Source organism: Onychostoma macrolepis, chromosome 09 (assembly GCF_012432095.1).
Source record: "Onychostoma macrolepis isolate SWU-2019 chromosome 09, ASM1243209v1, whole genome shotgun sequence".
Classification (NCBI taxonomy): Eukaryota; Metazoa; Chordata; class Actinopteri; order Cypriniformes; family Cyprinidae; genus Onychostoma; species Onychostoma macrolepis.
The window spans coordinates 16407036-16422539 of record NC_081163.1 but is presented as its reverse complement, the minus strand read 5'-3'; the positions used below and the strand labels follow the sequence as shown (position 1 = coordinate 16422539).

Here is a 15504-nt window from a genome sequence, read left to right as displayed (position 1 = left end):
GGTGAACAACAAGCAAGGACTGATCGCAGAGCGGCTCTCATTCAAAAGCTGCTCCTAAATCATCACTTCAGGGCTGTTAGGAGGACAAACTCCCACATACGTCCCTGTCCTCCTCAATTTGCCAGGCTAAAGAGTCTCTAAAGGGATAAAGAGCACATCGCTTCTGATCCAAGTTCAGGTTTCAGTACCATCAGCCAATTGCAATTTCAAGCCAGAGGTTTGGAGACCAAGCTGATTCTAAATCAGCACTTAGCGGTGATATCTACCACCGCCCACACATGTTCCTCTCCAGCGCTCGTCCATTAACATCAATACAGCTGTCAGGAGGGGGAAAGACAGGCCATTATATCTCCACTGTTATCCTGCATTCACTCATATGAAAGAGGTCACAGATGAGTCAATGCGCTTCCTAGAAACAATGATTTGTGAACAATCTTTCTGATGGTTAAACGTCATGATTATATGTGCCTTAAATAAGTGCCAGCCTCGAGTCAAGTACCGCATGGAAGGATGTCCTAATGTTCGAATCTTTGTCGATGAATTGGTTGACATGCTTTATTGATCTCCTGGGAGAAATGCAGATGCAAAATAGCAGGAAATATAAAGTGCAATCAAACTAGACAGTCAGTATAAGACCTGTATCTCAAATGAAGGCGTTTTCTTTAGTCACATCATTAAAAACTAATCTTGAAAGACGAAAGTGATATTTAGCAAACCAGAAATCATTTTATTTTCTGTACAGAGCAGCTGAAGTGCTGTCGTGTGAGAAATGCCAATGCGAGTTTGTGATACTTCTGCATGTACCATATAAACTTCTAAGTCCATGTAACAATGTTAATTATTACAGCTCTGGAAAGCACTGCTGCTGATCTGTACTCACCAATGCAGTCCAAAATCCACCCCACTGATCCATCGCCTCCACAGGCCAGCACGCGGAAATTAGGCACGTCTCGAAAAAAGTTGAGCCTTGGAGACATAAAAACAATGAGATGGTGCCCTTCATGTATTTGCATGAAAGCTTTCCTTGGTCCTATAATTAAAGTGATCCCGTGGAGTGACAACACTGCAGCAATGCAAACCTACCCAACAATCTTACAGCATTCACACTATTCCCCAGTGGCAATGCACAGTTTACTACTCAGTGCTGTATGTTTGATCTGAAGGATGTTACAGAAGATTTGTGTTGTTTTTATTCAGTGTCATGGGAGAAAAACTCATTGAGCCGCCAAAACATCTAAACTGAAGCTGTTTTGGCACATTGTTTCTACACTTTTGATTGTTAAAGTTTGAGTCCCAAAACTTTGTTCACTTTTTATTTGTTTGTGAACTGGCCTTGAGCTGTGAGACAAGCACTCAATGAATAAAACTTGTCGTCTCAGCCAAGACAAAAATAAATAAATAAATAAATAATTCAAATGGGAGTCACAGAAGCAGAAACAGCTAACTGCCAAAAAAAAAAAAAAATTATTTTTCTTTTTCTGTATATAAGGACAGAGGATAGGAAGACTTCTTCAGCAGGACAGAGGCTGAAGAAGATATCACTCTCTGCTGGTCAGGAGCATGTACTGCAGCACACGGGTGCCTGGGGAACATATCCTGCGTATACAGACACATGTGGGATCTGCTATAGCACTGAGCATCACACGCAAGCAAAGCAGTCACACAAGTGTGTGAAAAATTTATACCGTGTAACTTGTTTTGATAGGCTCTGACACTGCAGCATGTTTTATGTATGCAGGACAGGAGCAAAAGCGGCGAGTAAATGTGCCACTACCTTAACCATGAAAACACTGTCAATTCAAGCAGTTCCCAGTTTTTCATACCTTCTCGGGAATATTGCTGTAGTGCTATGAAAATTCTCAAACTATGTCAAGAACAACAACATCCTCAACATGGATGTCCACTCAAGTTCAATAGCTGAGTAACACAAGTGGAACATGGCTGTGTGGTTCTGGACAGGCTTGAGCTGGAATCGTGTTTCAGTCTGACTAAATGAGCTCTGTTCCAGATAAATTTGTAATGTACCAGTGCCAGTCTGTTTGAAATGGCAACGTAGGCTGCTGTTGTAGAGATGCGGTTTGCGTAAACAATTCTTTCTCCAATGTCATGGGCAACGGAGAACAGTTACTTAAGCAATCTGTGTGTTTTTCCATATAAAGCTGCAAGAGTGGCCCTCTTCTGCGCAGACACTTAACAAAAGAGCACACTTGTCTTTTTTCATCTCTCCATCTTTTGATCTCCACTCAGACCCCTGAGTGTCAATCATCAGTTCGGAAATTTTAAAATGAAATGACCAGGAGATTGAAAAGAAGAAAGATCAGATAAGAATATAACCCAATTGAAGTGGTTTGTTCTCAGATGATTCATCTGCAGTGTTAATAGTGAAGCTGTACTGATGATACACAGCATTATATTTACATTTATTCATTTAGCAGAAGCCTTAGATCCAGAGCAACACAATCAACTGATTCTATAATCATTTCCTCGCCTTCATGTAGATTCAAACCTATGAGTTTCTTCTGTGGAACATATACAATCCATACAATTGAAGTCAATAATCACCAAAACTTTTTGATTACCAACATTCTTCAAAATATCTTCCTTTGTGTTCAACAAAGGGAATAAAGTCTGAGAGGTTTAGAATGACATGACAGTGAGTAAATGATGACATAATTGTGACCCTGGACCACAAAACCAGTCATAAGGGTCGATTTTTTGAAACTGAGATTTATACATAATCTGAAAGCTGAATAAATAAGTTTGTTAGGACAGGACAATATTTGGCCCGAGATACAACTATTTGAAAATCTGGAATCAGAGGGTGCAAAAAAAATCTAAATATTGGAAAAATCGCCTTTAAAGTTGTCCAAATGAAGTTCTTAGCAATGCATATTACTAATCAAAAATTAAGTTTTGATATATTTATAGTAGGAAATTTACCAAATATCTTCATGGTGATCTTTACTTAAAGGAACACTCCACTTTTTTTGGAAATAGGCTCATTCTCTAACTCCCCCAGAGTTAATAAGTTGAGTTTTACCGTTTTTGAATCCATTCAGCTGATGTCTGCATCTGGCGATAGCGCTTTTAGCATAGCTTAGCATAGATCATTGAATCCGATTAGACCAGTAGCATCGCGTTCAAAAATGACCAAAGAGTTTCGATATTTGTCGTATTTAAAACTTGACTCGTCTGTAGTTATATCGTGTACTAAGACCGGCAGAAAATGAAAAGTTGCGATTTTCTAGGCTGATATGATTAAGAACTATACTCTCATTCCGGCGTAATAATCAAGGAACTTTGCTGCCATACCATGCCGCCGCAGGTGCAGTGATATCACTGCGCCATGGTACGGCAGCAAAGTTCCTTGATTATTACGCCGGGATGAGAGTATAGTTCCTAGCCAAATCGGCCTAGAAAATCGCAACTTTTCATTTTCCGCCGGTCTTAGTACACGATATAACTACAGAAGAGTCAAGTTTTAAATAGGACAAATATCGAAACTCTTTGGTCATTTTTGAACGCGATGCTACTTGTCTAATCGGATTCAATGATCTATGCTAAGCTATGCTAAAAGCGCTATCGCCAGATCCGGAGATCGGCTGAATAGATTCCAAAACGGTAAAACTCAACTTATTAACTCTGGGGGAGTTGGAGAATGAGCCTATTTCCAAAAAAAGTGGAGTGTTCTTTTAATATTCTGATGATTTTTGGCATAAAAGAAAAATCAAAACTTTTGACCCGTACAATGCATTTTTGGCTATTGCTACAAATATACCCCAGCGACTTAAGACTGGTTTGTGGTCCAGGGTCACAATTTTCATCTTCATTAAACAGCAGTGTAAGTGCAGTATAGAAAAATAAGTCAATTTATGTTCAAATAAAGTGAATTCAAAAATCTAAATCAAACAGAGGTAAGGTATACATTTTAAACAGTACTGTTTATTAACTTTTTATTAAATAGTACTGTTCAAAACTTTGGGGTCAGTAGGATTTGTAATGCTTATGTTTCTTATGCTCACCAATTCTGCATTTATTTGATCAAAAAAATACAACAAAACAACTTTGAAAACAATTTATTATTTTAAAATGTAATTTATTTTGTAATGGCAAAGCTGAATTTTCAGCAGCCAGATGTGCTGCTTCTCTTTTTTTTTTTTTTTTATGATTCTTTTACAAACTGAACGTTCAAAAGAACCGCATTTGTTTAAACAGAAATCTTTTGTAACATTATAAATGTCTTTACTGTTACTTTTGACCAATTTCATGTATCCGAAACCACATTTCTTAATAATAATAATAAAAAAAAATCTTACTGACCCTTAACTTTTGAACAGTAGTGTATTTAATTAGTGGCTTTCCCACCCTAATATAAATATATAATGTTTTGAGGTTGCTTTTTCTCTCTGAATAATTCTCTGTATTAATGAAGAGCTGTTACCACAAGCAATGGCACAGTCATTACCAGGACACATCAAAAAAGGCTGCCCTTGATCTACATGCTTAGAAATTAGCTAAGTGCTTAAGGAAGAACATTTGATATATGTCCATATTGTTCTCCATGAGTGAAATCAGCAATGTCACAATCTCTCTCTCTGAGTGGTCTCTTCAGGCTGAGCAACGCTCCAGTCGTGACTACAGAACACTGTGTGGTGGGAGGGGGATCTGGGATAGAAGGTTAGCCTGCTTTACCGCGAAATGACCATTGCTTAGCTTTTGTTCTGTACTTCTCTCTCTCTCTCTCTCTCTCTCTTTTCCTGAATGAGAATCACTGTTGCACAACCGCAGGATGCTGAACAGAATGTACTCATGCGTTTTGAGTGGGTTTGTAGAATGTGTAACTGCATAATAGTACACTAAAGTGGAAGTGAGAGCTCATAGCAAATAAAAAACACAGATGAAATCTCTCCAATATCTAAACTGTTAGATAAATGGGGAAAAAAAACGGAGTCTTCTGCTTCTCAGATGTTTCTCTTGAGAAAAAAGCCCGGAAAAGACCTTAATGTCTCAAACTGTGCTCAGATTTGCCAACTTTAATATGAACGTAAAATTCATGATGGAAAAAAACCTTAAACCAGCCTACTGTAAACTGGTTTATGCTGGTTTTTCAGTCAAGCCAAGCTAGTTTTAGCAGCATGACCAGCTAGTGGCAGCCTAAAGGTAGCCAAAACCTCTCTAAACCAGCTAACAGGCCAATCTTACAATGCTGGGAGAACAATTTAGACCAGCAAACCAGCTTAGACTGGTTTAAGATGTTAAGATGATTTCTCATCAAGTTCTTCCGAGGTCAAATGATCTAATCTGTGCCATCCTAAATATATTGCTCTATATCAATGTTGTTATAATATTAACTAAAACTATTTCTGTGCTACTCATCCACTGCATGGACAAACTACTGCAAGAAATGTTTTGTTTATCGTAATAAAATCAAATATAAAAATTTGATGAAAAGCATAAATGAAAAATAGGAATAAAAATAGACCTTGATAACTGAAATGAGTTTAAATTCAAAAACACGAAAGTTACTAAAAAGATTAAAGCTAAATAGAAATAAAAAACCTAAAAATAATACAATTATAAAAAGTTTAAATAGTGTAATAGTATAAAATAATACTAACACAACACTGTTCTTAACATATTGCCTACAATGGTCTCATTTGCATTTATTTCATTAAAAAAATTGAATGCAAAACTATGATACTTGAAACATAAGTATGGAGTATATGCCAATTTGGTGCTCATAAAATATGTCAGATTTCACTGCTATGCTACTGTTGAAACGGATTTGGATGACCTTGAGTTGGTCTATTGTTAAAGACATGTGGGGTGTATGGTTGAAGAGGCTTTAGTAAATTGTAGTCGCTTAAAGAGGAAGCCTCGTCGTGACCGATAGGCTCAGAAAAACATTCAGTGCTTGAATGAATACATTTACACAGCATGGGGCTGCTTGAGTCATAGTAAATGTCTTATAGGTCTCTCAAAGTCAGCTTCACTTTGCGAATGGTTCCTCTCTCAGACTAGCTGATTGCAGGTTGGCTCACTTTATTGCAGGTTTGTAGAAGCAAAAAGATAAGAGAGAGAGGGAGCCATGCCAGAACAAAACAGCAGTGAGAATGTCAAACTGTTTTTGAGCAATTCCCTGTCATGACTCAAAATGTTTTATGCGCACATATCTCCTTTGAAATTTGATGGTGGCTTTTAGTAGTCTTACCCCGCCATGGGTCCTCCTCGATCCAGACTGTACACCTGTCTGGGGTTAAGCAGGTACTGGAATTTTCGCAGCACCCTGATGAAGACAGATAAGAACAGAAAAGCATTAAAAAGACACACATAGAGGAATGACATTTTTAAACGTAATCACTGTGAACTTCACATTATGATAAAAGGCTTGAAGGGATAATTCAACCAAAAATAACAATTCTGCCATCATTTACCAACCCTCTTGTCATTCCAAGCCCAAATGACTTTCCTTCTTTCATTGAACACAAAGGTTTCATTTCTGAAGAATATCCTGGTAAAGTACAAAATTGTTAAGTACAGAGGTGACAATCAAAGAATAAAAAAAAACCACTATAAAATATCATATATGTTATTATGGATAGAAAATATTGACATGCATCCCATCTCTTCTTGGTACCTTCATGAGAGATCATGAGAGAAGTGCAATGCTAAATTCATAAACAAATCATAACTTTATGTTAGATATTTTCAAAGAATGACTGATGCGGATCACACAAAAGTTCTAAATGATCTGTTCATGAATTAGACTGATCCATTTCTACACTGGGATCATAAAATATACCTGGATATAAGTCCCATTTACAGGGGGAAAAAAATGAACTCCCTCAGAATAATTCCACTTACAGGTAAACACATTAGTTTATTATTAATTATTCATTTTATTTTATTCTTATTTAAACTGTCCTTCTGCTTCAAAACTCTGAATTTTGGTTAAAAATAGCTTCTAAAATAAAAGTAGGTTTACATAATATACACTGTCGTTCAAAAGTTTGGGATCAGTAAGATTTTTTTTTTTTTTAAATGGAGTCTCATGTTCATCAAGGCTGTATTTATTTGATCAAAATACAGAACCCCCAGCAATATTGTGAAAGATTATTGCAATATCTAATATTGGTTTCCTATTTTAATATAAATATAATTTATTTCTATGACGCAGCGCTGAATTTTCATCAGCCATTACTCCAGTCTTCAGTGTCACGCGATCCTTCAGAAATCATCCTAATTTGCTGATTTATTATCAGTGTTAAAACTGTTGTGCTGCTTAATACTTTTTTGGAACCTGTGATACGTTTTTTCTTTGACTCTTTGATAAATAAAAAGTTAAAAAGAACAGCATTTATTCAAAACAAATCTTTTCTAACAATATAAGTCTTTACTATCACTTTTTATCCATATATTATATATCTGCATTGTTAATCCTTTTGATCTTTAATTTTTTTTAAAAATCACAAAAATCTAACCTTTCATTGGATAATAAGAATTTAAAATGGGGGGAAATATCAGTATGAAATAATTGTTTTTTTTCTCAAATACACGTTGGACACAATTATTGGCACCCCTAGAAATTCTTATGAGTAAAATATCTCTGAAGTATATTCCCATTCATATTCACAATTTTGACCACTCCAGGGTGATTATGAACATGAAATGATCCAGCCATGGCTTCCTGTTGCACAGAAATATAAATAGGAGGGAAAACAAAGCCCAAATTCCCTTAATCATCCATCGCAATGAAAAAAAAACAAAGAATATATTTTCTGATATAAAAGATAATTGAGCTTCACAAATTCCCATTTTCACCATCAGGGCAATAATTAAGAATTTCCAATCAACATAAAATGTTACGAAACTGCCTGGAAGAGGACGTGTGTCTATATCGTCCTAATGCACGGTGAGAAGGAGAGTTTGAGCGGCTAAAGACTCTCCAAGGACCACAGCTGGAGAATTGCAGAAAATAGTTCGGTCTCAGAAAATAGTCTCGGGGTCAGAAAACCTTAAAAAAAAAAAAAAAATTGTCAAACAGCACCTACATCACCACATGTTGTTTGGGAGGGTTTCAAGAAAAATTCTGCTAGCTCATCCAAAAACAAACTCCAGCATATTCAGTTATCAGACATGACTGGAACTTCAAATGGGATTAGCTTCTATGGTCAGATGAAACTAAAAAATTGAAAATATTTCTGCTGGAGGTTCTGGACATCTTGTTTAGACACATGGCATCATGGATTCTATCAAATACCAACAGATAAAAAAATCAATAAGTGACTGACTCTGTTAGAAATCTTATAATGGGCCATGTTTGGATCTTCCAACCGTACAATAATCCAAACACAAACCTCAAAAACAACACATAAATGGGTCACTGAGCACAAAACCAAGCTTCTGCTGGCCATTCCAGTCCTCTGACCTGAACCCTATAGAAAATGAGTGGTGAACTGAAGAGAAGAAGCACCAACATGGAGCTGGCTGGGAATCTAAAGGGTCTGGAGTGATTCTGGATGAAGGAATGGTCTCTGATCTCTTGTCAGGTGTTCTCTAACCTCATCAGGCATTATAGGAGAAAATTTAGAGCTGTTAAACTGGCAAATAGAGGTTTCAAAAAGTATTGAATAAAAGGGTGCCGTTAATTGTGGCCAATGTGTATTAGAGAAAAACATTTATTTCATGATATTTCCCCGCATTTTAAATTCTTATTATCCAATGAAAGGTTAGATTTTTGTGATTTAAAAAAAAAAAAGAAGATCAAAAGGATTAACAATGCAGATTAATTTTCACAGCCTTCTTTGATCATATTTACCAAGGGTGCCGATATTTTTGGCAATGAGTGTATTATATATATTAGAAGAGAAAATAGGGTCGGATTTGGAATAACAAAAATTAAAAACATTTGGCGCAGTTAATCAAAAACAATGAACAGATTCAAACTGTCCTTCCTTGTGCTACAAAACTGTGAATTTTTGCTTGTTGGTTACATCAAATTTGTTTGTTAGTCTTTTTTTTTTAAGAAGTCAAAACAATAAAAAATAATTTTAAGCATAACCACCATTCGATTTTAGAAGTAAATAACAAAACAGAAGGGAATAAGAAAATCTGTTTTTTTTTCTCTAAAATCCAAAAAATAACATTTGGCCTCCCCGCCACCCCAATTAATCAAAGAAATAATCAACAGATTGTTCGTTGCAGCTCTAATGTTGGAACAACATGAGGATGAGTAAATGATGACAGAATGTTCCATTTTGGTTGAACTGTTCCTTGAAAAGACAGATAGACACACATATGGAGGAATGATATTCTTAAAACCTCATCATTCCATTATCATAAAAGGCCACACAAACCTCGGAATCAATGAAGTCAAGCAAGACAGAAACACACATACACAGATTGCACACTGTGCTCCTCAATAACCTTGAAGCAATAAAATGATTATTGAGGACTCTGCAATGTCCTTCACTTCTAACTCTGTTAGCTACTCTGCCCCTTTAGTATGCAAAGACACAGAGAGAGGAAGAGAGAGAAATAAGATGGGCTGTTAGTTTGAGGTGCGTCACAAGCTATGCTTTTATGTGGGGGTGATAATTTGAGCACTTATCAACACTGAAGAATTCATTCATTCCCTATGCAAAGAACAAAAGAACGCAGCCAAGTGTCAAGCCCGACCAATGTGCTTTCAGTACGCTGCTCAGGGTGAATATGGTGGAAAAATACACTCAGTACAGTATGATTCAACGGTGACCACTCTGTTCCTTTGTTTGCATCAAAGAACCACCAAAATGGTCTTTCTTTTTTGGGGTCAAGGCAGTTATCGCGTCTTTGTTTGAGCACATGTCTAATAATGGAGGATAATCGGCCAATTAATGGTATTTAAAACTGTGTTGCTATGGTGATGCCAGCACAAAATCCCAAAACCGGTCTCCCGGAGGACGTTGGGTGGGTGGTGAGAGCTGAAACAACACCCACATTCTTCCTCCTTAAACAGTATTACTGTCTCCTGCTAGCTTTGATGGTATTTAGGACACTGCCAGTAAGCAAGAAAAAGAGTGGGACTTTTGTTTAACATGTCTATGCAGATTCGACCGACTTCAGATGGTTTGACAAACCTCCTCATTGGAACCATTACAGCAGTACAAGGTCGGAGAATATGAAAAATGATGACGCAACAGTTTGAGCTTCAAAGACGTTTACCTCTCTCCCTGCCGACCGCCACTTTTAGGATTAACCAGCACGAGGAGGGGGTGCGTCCCAGGCAGAGGGGTGATCTTAAAAAGCAGAAAGGGAGAAAAGGTTACAAACACACACACATACACACACACACACACACACACACACACGTGTGCTGCACAGATTTGCAGTCCCAGAGCGCGTCTGCTGAGGACTCACCTGCAGTGCCTGACCGTCACCGGTGAACTTGAAACACTGGCCGGTGTCCTCAGGGCTGGTACTGGGGGATGATTCTCCTTCACCTCTTTTGACGGCAGAATGACGGTCCTACAGATATACAGACATTACAGTGAACATCAACAAACAGAGACGGAGTGAGACAGATGTGCATCTGAGATAAGAATGACAAGACAAATGCAATTTCAGAATCTGTCTCACTTCATTATATTTCTCTTTAACTTAGAAAGAATTGATGTTTTAGCATTTCTACAGGTCGTTTTACAAGGTCGTTAGACTAGACATGTTCGCAAGTCTCAATCATAAAGCCCATGTCAAAGTTCTTTATATGCATACATAAATTAATACTTTTATTCAGCAAGGATGCATTAAACTGACCAAAAGTGATAGTGAAGACATTTACAATGTTATGAAAAAATTCTATTTCTATTTGAAAATCTACTTCACAATTAATGCTGTTTATTATAACTTTCTATTCATCAAGTAATCCTGAAAAAAAGTATCATGGAAATTATTTGGCGAAGTCATTTGTAACCGTAATGGAACTATAAATTGTTTTTGTTTTGTTTTGTGACAGTGGGTGCACAAAAACTCCCTTTTATTCCTTTATTAACACTGTCACAATAACCAAAATACATAAAAATATTTTTGATATATAAATATAAAGGTATGTATAGATAGATGTATTAAAAATATATTTAAAAAAATATTTCTCCTTCCTTGTAGATGTAATAACTGGCTAAAATCAATGGCCAATGTAACTCAGACCTCAATTCAATTATTATAATTTTTTTTAACTTAAGCGACGGACATTGCAAAACATTGCTTTTTAAATAAATATTTAAAGATTTGGAAGCAATGGCAGCATGCAGGAGAAATATTCTCTACTTTCTGATGGTTATGTCATGTGCACCTGCAACCATCGGGTGTGTGATGCGTGTTTGTTCAATTTACATTAATTAACATCAATTTTCTTAACATTTATCAACAATAAGGGTTGTGTATAACTCTAAAATTTAAATAACCTCTAACTATCTAGAAAGGACTTGCATTGTGTCTACAATACCCCCCAAAAATAGTATAGACTACTCATTGGTCCCAGTAGAGAGGAGGCCCATGAAAGAATTCGTCCAGGACCCACCCATGAAAAAATTGTCCTGGGATCCTTGCATTTTAGCATATCAAAAGAGTGCAGTGGGAGAGACTGAACTCACCAGAACAACAGGGCAGATGTACGACGGCAGAAGTGTGTGATCTTTTAATGGCCCACCATCACATTCAGGCTTCACATTAGACGCACACTTGTTATGGAGCTGGAAAACATACAAATATAGATGAGGAGTGGTGGAGAAAGACACATCAACAGACTGGAATGGACTGGATCTTTTGTGACTTGTTTTATCCTCACTAATCTGACCTTGTAAGAAGACATTAAATGGTAGGAACAAAGAGGACAGCAGGATCTGTACTTGATATTAAAGGTGCCATAGAATGGAAAACTGTATATACCTTGGCATAGTTGAATAATAAGAGTTCTGTACATGGAAATGACATACCTGTTTCCTCCTTCTTATGTAAATCTCGTGAATAAAAAAAGACCACTGAAAAATAGGCGAATCAGAACATAACACCGACTGTGACGTAACTGTGACGTCACTAATAGTTACGCCCCCAACATTTGCATATACCCGCCCATGTTCTAGGCCAGCCGCACCATCAGAAGTTCTGCAGGTATTGTGAAGAAACAAGCGAGGACAACAGCGAAAATGGTAAATCATGGAAATAAATGTTATGTTCCAGGCTGTGCAGGGGATGTGATGTGCAGGGATGGGTTGATGTCTGTATTCAGAAAGGCACGGAAAGCAAATAACGCGTTCTAATAAAATAACGCGAGCCACTAAAGGGACATGGTTAGCTCCTAGCTAGCGGTAGCTAATGAAATGAGCCACACTGTGAAACAGCCAATGAGAGCAGAGCTCAACATTATTATTCATGACCCTTCCAAATAAGCCAATAACAGACCATTTCATTCTAGGGAGAAATTCTAGGGTTGTAAATGCACATGTAAAACCATTTCTGGATAATTTTTGCCTTTACCTAAGCCACATACCTCCTCTGTAGATATCAGAGAACAATTTAGAATATTGTATCAATCCATTCTATGGCACCTTTAAATTAGTTGCAGGTTTAGAGTTGAAACTGTCAGGAGAGATGGTTCAGAGAGCATGCAGGAGCATATAATGTGATAATAAAAATCATTATGCAGAGATAAAGCATCTGAATGAGTGTTAAGTGCTGACACTTATCTTTATTAGGGCTATTTTAAAACAAATTGGCTACATCCACTAAATGGTGTGAAATTTTAGTGAAGAACACCACCAAGTGGTGTGAATAAGTATTACATTAAAATGGCTTTTAGAAAAATAGGCTACAACTGAGTTAAACTGAGATGAAAAGGAAAAATGCAGATTTTTATAATTTAAAAAAAAATTAGTCTTTGTTCAAGGCATATTTAAAAAAAAAAAAAAATTAACAATGAATATTAATGCTAACACAAAGGTTTTAGACTCTTACTAGCCAAAGTAAGTCGGTATATACTCACAGTGATTTGACACCAAACACAGTGAAGGCCTGTTAGACCTTGATAGCACTTGATACTGCGGTGACATTTGTCACATTTTGTTGGGGAGTTGCCCTCCATCCAAACATGCTGCATAGCCTAGAGAGTTAAATAGAGACTCATTATTTATTTTAGTTGTGAAGTACTCAAACAGTCCATCTATACATTACTGAAATCATTATCCTGCTCTGTCATGCATTTATAAGGCATTTGCACAAGAATTCTATCACTAACTGCAATATTATTTTACTTTACTGATTAAAACAATCACATCACAAGGCAAAACCTCAAGTGTGGAAGAATACACAGGATATTAGTAATCCTGTGTATTCACCACCAGTGTTGGTGCCAACACTAAAATACCAATGTTTAAGAGAAATGCATACATATGTTATCATACACATTCAGTGATTTTTTTTTGTTGGTCAGCACTTTCAAAATGATCCTTTAGGAAGGGTCTAGAAAATTACTTTTTCTTTTAGTCTAACAACTAATGTTAAAAACTAAAAATGAATATTACAATATATAGTATGTGAGATGACGGTAAGACTAATGAAGTAACTTACAACACATTACTTTGAATTTATAGTTCATAATACTTTTACACAAGCTCCAAGTCTTAAACACATTAAGCATGATAACTGATATTTTCACTGTTCAATGCAATTTTATTGCTTTGCACACTAAAATTACACTCCACATCACTTAACACATCACATAATACACTCTGTGATATCATAATCTAATGACAATTTTTTTTTGAACGCTGTGCCTTCCATCTCTGCGGTAGTAACTGCATGGGGAGCGCAAGTTTTAAAGAGGTGTCAGTGACTACTAAAACAGTGCTGTGTGATTTTAGTCTTTTCCCTCTAGTTCTTAGTACAGAAAAAGACATTACACACAGGATGTTCTCATAGCCTTTCTGACATGTCCACAGAACATTATTTAGAGGTTAAACCAAGAGTTATGGGTCTGGGAAGTTGCCTTGGGTGAAAACTGAGCTGTACTGCAGTCAGTGGATAAAATAATCATAACACGAGTCATTTACTAATAATAGAACACTGTGTTTGTTAGAACTATGAGCTCTGTACCAAACACATCAATCTGGGACTCCTAGTTTCACAAAAATGAAAAATGTGTCTTATGAAATTATTGCTTCTGGCCTTACTGTAAATAAATCCTTAGAGAAAAATCCAGTTTAAACACAGTGAGTATTAATTTGTAAGCGTATGTTGTTTATGCACTCACATTGGTGTGTCTGCGGGACTTGGCGTAGGTGCTAATGCAAGGAGCAATGTCTTTGGACACACAGCGCTCATGGACTGTGTACTTGCATACTGCCAAACAAAAGATAGGACTGTGAGAGACGGAGTAAGAGAGATTGAACGGAAACATTTCAAACAAAAAACTACACAGAGAACAGACAGACGGATAGGTAGTTACAAGGATAGCGTGATAGAAAAACAGAGAGACAGACAGATAAAGCGATAGATAGACAAAAAGATGAGAGATAACAGAGAGATAGAAAGGCACAATGAAAGCCAGAACAACATGGGCAGATATAATTAAACAAAATGACAGATAGTTAGAACAATAGATGGCTAAACAGAATGACAGACAGATACAGAGATCGAAAACATGAACAGAATCACAGAAACCAGTCATAAAAATGGAATTTACTGTATAATGTCACAGAATTTGATACATTTTGGATGAATAAATAAAAAGTAGGTCAACACTCTTAAGCCAAAACGTGAACTACTAGCTGTGAATATTAAGCTGTAAAATACTATTTAAATATTAATCCTGCATGTTCTGCGTGTGATTAAATGTAGTTTTACTCATAATGAAGTGCATGTGATGCTTGCGGTGTTTTCGGCCTCTGCTACCTCAATATATGAGTACACGAATACATGAACATAATCTATAGAACTGCTCTTGAGAGTCACTTCATGAGCATTTACTGTTTCTTGAGAGAACAACTATTGTCATATCATGCAAACAGAAAAAATTAAAGGTCTTCACAACAACCTCTTAAAATAAAAGTTCGATTCAACTTGAAGAAACTGTGACAGAAATATATTATTATGATAATACTACTAAAATTATTTTTAAAATATTTACTAGAATTTATTTACCAGAAAAATGTAAATACACAACACAGTATTTCTGAAAGAAAAATACATAAATAAATTTTATATTTTTAATATAATGTATATTTTTATATATGTATATTATATATGTAATATATTTTTAATAATGTCAATTATTTAGAGGTGCTTTTGATTATTAAAATGTAATGAAACCATTCAAATAGAACCCATAAAATTAAGAAAAACACAATTTGGTCAAAATAAAACTAAATTTGAGAGAGAAAAAAAAACGTATTTCATAGGGCATTAAAAATGAAATTTTTGGTTAAGCTCTATAATAAATTTCTGTTAAATTGTGTAAGTTTCATTAATTAG

The 15504-nt window shown here is 36.1% G+C and overlaps 1 protein-coding gene across 3 annotated transcripts in view; it reads right to left on the bottom strand.

The window, feature by feature from the left end:
* Window positions 1-15504, bottom strand: part of LOC131547141 (diacylglycerol kinase beta) — a 145478-nt gene that overhangs the window by 63293 nt on the left and 66681 nt on the right. For all 3 annotated transcript variants that reach the window (XM_058787486.1, XM_058787483.1, XM_058787484.1), the window contains 7 exons: window positions 14285-14373; window positions 13019-13135; window positions 11631-11729; window positions 10399-10506; window positions 10204-10277; window positions 6212-6286; window positions 881-966 (listed from right to left, as the gene is read on the bottom strand). In XM_058787486.1, the coding sequence (XP_058643469.1) occupies window positions 881-966; window positions 6212-6286; window positions 10204-10277; window positions 10399-10506; window positions 11631-11729; window positions 13019-13135; window positions 14285-14373 (648 nt within the window). The remainder of the gene's footprint in view (window positions 1-880; window positions 967-6211; window positions 6287-10203; window positions 10278-10398; window positions 10507-11630; window positions 11730-13018; window positions 13136-14284; window positions 14374-15504) is intronic.